The sequence below is a fragment of the Loa loa genome (genome assembly GCF_000183805.2).
Source record: "Loa loa unplaced genomic scaffold supercont3.186, whole genome shotgun sequence".
Taxonomy (NCBI): domain Eukaryota; kingdom Metazoa; phylum Nematoda; class Chromadorea; order Rhabditida; family Onchocercidae; genus Loa; species Loa loa.
Genome location: NW_018108366.1, coordinates 15,807 through 21,097, shown reverse-complemented (window position 1 = coordinate 21,097; position 5,291 = coordinate 15,807). Strand labels below are relative to the sequence as shown.

At 24.7% G+C, this 5,291-nt stretch overlaps 2 protein-coding genes across 2 annotated transcripts in view; both read left to right on the top strand.

Annotated features, from left to right (window-relative positions):
- Positions 1–1,133, top strand: part of LOAG_12341 (hypothetical protein) — a gene marked incomplete at both ends in the record, with an annotated part of 1,761 nt that extends 628 nt beyond the window's left edge. The window contains 3 exons of the mRNA XM_020448525.1: positions 193–355; positions 553–631; positions 955–1,133. Coding sequence (XP_020301339.1) covers positions 193–355; positions 553–631; positions 955–1,133 — 421 coding nt within the window. The remainder of the gene's footprint in view (positions 1–192; positions 356–552; positions 632–954) is intronic.
- A 383-nt stretch (positions 1,134–1,516) lies between these two features.
- Positions 1,517–2,076, top strand: LOAG_12340 (hypothetical protein; the record flags this gene model as incomplete). The annotated part of the gene is made up of 2 exons (XM_003147853.2): positions 1,517–1,609; positions 1,834–2,076. The coding sequence occupies 2 exons, from the start codon at positions 1,517–1,519 to the stop codon at positions 2,074–2,076; spliced, it is 336 nt and encodes a 111-aa protein (XP_003147901.2).
- Between the last annotated feature and the right edge of the window lie 3,215 nt (positions 2,077–5,291).

The window sequence follows — 5,291 nt, the reverse complement described above, 5'->3', positions numbered from 1 at the left end:
GTGTGTGTGTGTGTGTGTGTGTGGGTTGTCTGTGTGTGTGTGTGTAATGAAATTTTAATTAATTAGAATTATTTTTANGCAAAACAATTAATATAGCAAAAACTTTTTTAATTCAAACTAAAAGATAATTAAAATTTTTACATTTTGTTAAATTCAATAAATTCTTTTTTTGGAATTTTTTTTTTTTTAAAGACCTTTATCTGTATTTGGTCCAAGCAATGGGATTGAAAATGAGGAAAGCTATGGAATTTATGATGAATTAGAATTTGCCACTTTGGCGCAAAATGGTCCAGGCTATGAACATCCAAGAATTGTAGCAAAACAAAAGACATCAACAGCAGTAACAACTAAAGCTGTTATTTTTTTTTTCGCTTTTTTTTTTAACAAAAAAAAAATCAATAAATGAATAAAATCAGAAAAAATATTCATTACTGTAAAATTTATTTCATTTTTAATTTTTAATTTGTTTTTAATTTATTTCATTTTTTTTCATTTTTATGAATTTTTTTAATATTTAAAAAAAACTTTCATTAAATATTAGTTTTATTTTAGGAATTGGTAACAACAATTTTCGAAACAACTGATGAATATAACGTTGAAAATAAAGAAATTCAAAAACTGACTGACAAAAGTAATATTTATAAATCAAATGAAAAAAAAAATTGAAAAAAGGAAATTGAAAGTAAAAATATTTTTTAAAAATATTTTAGAAATTAAAAACAAAAATACTTTTCAATTTTTACCAACAATATTTAAAAATTTACAAATGAAAATTTCTTTATAGCAAATTTTAGCAATGCAACAATTCAAATGTATTATCGAATTAATCGAATTATGCTAACATTTAATTGGATAAAAATTGATTTAAATTAAAATTTAATGAGAATAAATTTTAATTTAATCGTGAAAAAGAATTTCAAACAATTTTTTATTAACTATTACTATCTATTTAAGAAGGATATAAAGAAGCAGAATATGAGGATATAACAATTGGATCAAATTTGAATGATTTATTGGCTAATTTACCGGATGAAGTTAATGCTGATTCGTTGCAAAAAATGTTTCATGATTCGGTTGAAAATCGTCGAACGCTTATGCGAAGTTTTGATTATTTAATGGATCAGGTTAATTAATAACGTGATATTTGTTGCAAAAAATTTAATTTTAATAAATGGATGTCAAAAAAAAAAACAGATGAACTAAACAAATTTTGAAATTTTCTAATCAAATTAAAAGAACAAAGAAAGATGCAAATTTTCAGTTTTTTTTTTCCTGATTTTTGAATAAATTTTCAAATTAAAATAAAATTTGTATAAATTGAAAGCGAACAAGAAAAGGCGCAAATTTTTAAGTGTAATTTAAAAGAAAAAAAAAAAGTGTATTCAAAATTTTCAATTCATCTGTTATGGAATGAAAAAAAAAAAGAAGTATTACACTATTATGTGATATTTTAAAAAAAGTTTAAGTTAAACATTTCGGTAGGTTCACGTCATATTACGTTAATTTCAATTGATAGATGAAAGAAAATAAAATGATTGAGACGACAACAATGAAATCAACAATTATGCAAGGAAAATATAGACGAGGTGATAAAATTAAAACAATTAAGGTATTGTCTCATTTTTTATTTCATTTATTTATTCATTTTTTGTTACCAAGTAAAAATAGTAAATGAACGAATTTTCAATTGACAAAACAGTTTGTTTGCACTTTTTTTTTTCAATAAAATTTTAAGACAGTAAAATTTTGTCGTTTTTAAAAGTTTTGAATTAAAAAAAAGAAAAATAGAAAACAATTTCCAAGAAAAAAATTTTTTTTTTTGAATATTCATAGGTATCTTGGGATTCAGCTCGGTTAGCTGATAAACCATTAGTGGAAAGTTCCAGTATTGGTCTTGAAAATAAAAATCATTTGATGATCCAAAATATTGATACAATATCATCATCAATCAATAATGATCAAGGTCCAACATCAATGATTGCTGGCCAATTGATTATCTATGATTTGGATGAAGAGCCACCAAATATTAGCCAATTAAACAAGGAAAAAGGTAATGCTTTGGCTCAATTTAATTAAATTAAGGCTAATTTCTTCACAATAAAAATCATTGATATTACAACAGAAGTTTGCTTCTCGATAATCATATAAACTAGTCAATCATATCAATATTGTTAAATCACTTAATTTAATTTACTGGGAGAAATAGATTGTCACAAATTTGTCAAATGAGCACTGGAAATAATCATAATGAGAATATAATTAATAATGATAATTACTATGATGCCATGAATACTTGCTAATGATGACTATTGTTGAAAGTTGCTAATGATAACTATTAATGACAATCGTTGATGTTGTTGTTAATGAGGTTTTTTCTTTCTTTTCTTTTCTTTTTTTTAATGCAAGATAAAATAAATTTCTGTGATAACTCCAAAATGAATTGTGATAATAATTGGTGATAATTATCAAATGTCCTATGTTAGCAATAGCTAATACAATAAGCAATTGATATTTGTTTCAGTGCTTACAATAAATAGTTGTGTAATTACCAGGAAAGGATTATTTGTTATAGCTTCAAGTTTGGGTGCTATTTCTACTGCATTATTTATTGTTACCTTTTTTATGTATCATCGTTTATCCAAATATACAAAGGTAATAGATTTTTTTTTTTTTGCAATTACATTTTAATTTCAATTTTAATTTTGATTTTAATTTTTAATTTATACTTGTTATTGCAATGATGAAAGTAATGCAACTTTGACAGTCTTTTTTTTTTTTCAGTTTCCTTAAAGGAAGTCGAAAAAAAACTCATCTATTAGGGTATGATTTAGAGGAAATAAAAACTATTCGGAATTTAAGAAATTAGTAAAGAAAAATGGGATGCTCTCTTACATTAATTAATTAATGAAGCAAAATGAGATATTCTTTTACATTAATTGATTGGTGAAACAAAGTGAGATATTCTCTTACACTAATTAATTGGTGGAACAATATGGGATATTCCTTTACATTAATTAATTGATGAAGCAAAATGAGATATTCTTTTACATTAATTGATTGGTGAAACAAAGTGAGATATTCTCTTACACTAATTAATTGGTGGAACAAAATAAGACATTCTCTTACATTAATTAATTGATGAAACAAAATGAAATATTCTTTTATAGCGAAGTTATTGTAAGCTTGTTTCATGAAATATATTTTAAAACATCCGACGTATATTTTTTTAAATAAAACTCAAACTAACCTATTCAGTTTTGTAATTACAATAAAGCATTTTAGATTAAATAATTACGTAATTTCAATTAATCTTGTTATGAAATAGCATCATAAAATGCAACAAATATAACTAATTAATAAGTTTTACTTTTTGAATGCACCTAAAGGCTATTGATCTACCTGATTGTCTATAATATAGTTCTAATCTTATTAAAATACACAATTAATTCATTTCCATTTTCAGGATCATCATTAATCGTACACAACAGCATTGGCAAACTGAAAATGATCGTACAAAACAATCTTGGAATCGATTAATATTATTAAATATTACACATTTCAGTTAATGAACAAACATCCATCTTAATAAATAATTATAATTAAGCCTATAATTATCTGATAACACTTATCAGATCTTCGATTTAAAATATCAAATTTTTATTTCAGTGATTTTACAAGTCAAAAAAAAAACAAGGAATTTCAATTAAATTTACATGCCTAAAAACTTTTCAAATTGTAAAAAAACCCTTCTAGCTTTTCCTAAATTTGATAAATTATTATTTCAAAACCTAAAGAAAAATTGCAAAGACTTAAACAAGAAAATTAAAAAAAATTACTTTTTGATAAAAAGATAATAAACAGTTTCATTGATAAATGTGGAAAAGTGATTTGAAGATAAGCAATGATAAATCACTAACATCACTGATATCACCGATAAGCAATGATAAATATTCCATCTGTTTGCTTCCTTTAACATTCAATTTTGTGGCACTGTTAGCATGACTGTCTAAAATCAATGCAAATCCTTATTATTAGCGCTAAAATAATTAAGAAGTGTTTGAGAGCTTTGGGAGAATGGAAAATTACATTAATTGTAATTTAATTAATTAATGCATCCATAAAAATTCTTTTCTGAACTTCTGCACAAACTTAAATACTTACATATTTTACCAATCAATTCTGTTTGCATATTTATAAGACAATTTCGAAACATGGGAAAATTGCAACGAAGAAACTGGAAGGATGCAGTTGTCACAGAAGTAGTAAATTTCTTATGTGATCATGCAATTGTCACAGAAGTAGCAAATTTCTTATATGATCATGCAATTGTCACAGAAGTAGTAAATTTCTTATGTGATCATGCAATTGTCACAGAAGTAGCAAATTTCTTATATGGTCATACAATTGTCACAGAAGTAGTAAATTTCTGATGTGATCATACAATTGTCACAGAAGTAGCAAATTTCTTATACAATTGTCGCAGAAGTAGCAAATTTCTTATGTGATCAATGAATCAAATTGTTTTGTTTTTCTTAATATACTTCATGATTTACCAATCGTCAATACGGTCTATATATATTTGATAAAATTAATTTACTATATGTATTTTAACAAGCAACTATTGTTATTTTTTCTATTACTCATATTTAGTGCATGCATTTCTGCGTGCATTCACTCACTACAGTTTCTTTTTTTTAACTTGCAAAAAGTGCATGCACCTTATATATGTTTTTCCTCGGCTACATTATTTTTTTTATTTTTCGTATTATTTACCGGAATTGAAGCATTGAAAACGTAATCTTAAGCATATGCATGCACAAACATTAAACCGGAACGTTTAATATTAATGCAGCGGATAGATTTGTTAAATTTCTAAGTCTAATTTCTAAGATAAAATTTATGCAAAAAGCCGCGTAATGTAAATTATTGTAAATTTGATCAGATATGCATTCTATGATGGATTTAATTAGCACCACCAGAAGAGTTTAAAGGTTAATGAAAGCGGCAAGATAACCAAAGATTGAATGAAACAGCAATTTACCATCATTAGATTACGTTCCTCACCAATGGCAGGTGGAAGTTTTTAGTAAACTGTAGAGAATATTTAAGAAATATCGCTTTTACGTATTTCCTTCCTATTTATACATCGTAATACCAACAGCTTTCGTAATTTTAATTATTAATTGTTTCAAAGTCACACTGATGTCACATTGCTTTAATAATAATACAAGGAATATTTAGTAAGAACTTCTAGAAAAATTACAGTACTTATTTCTAAATATTGATTTTTT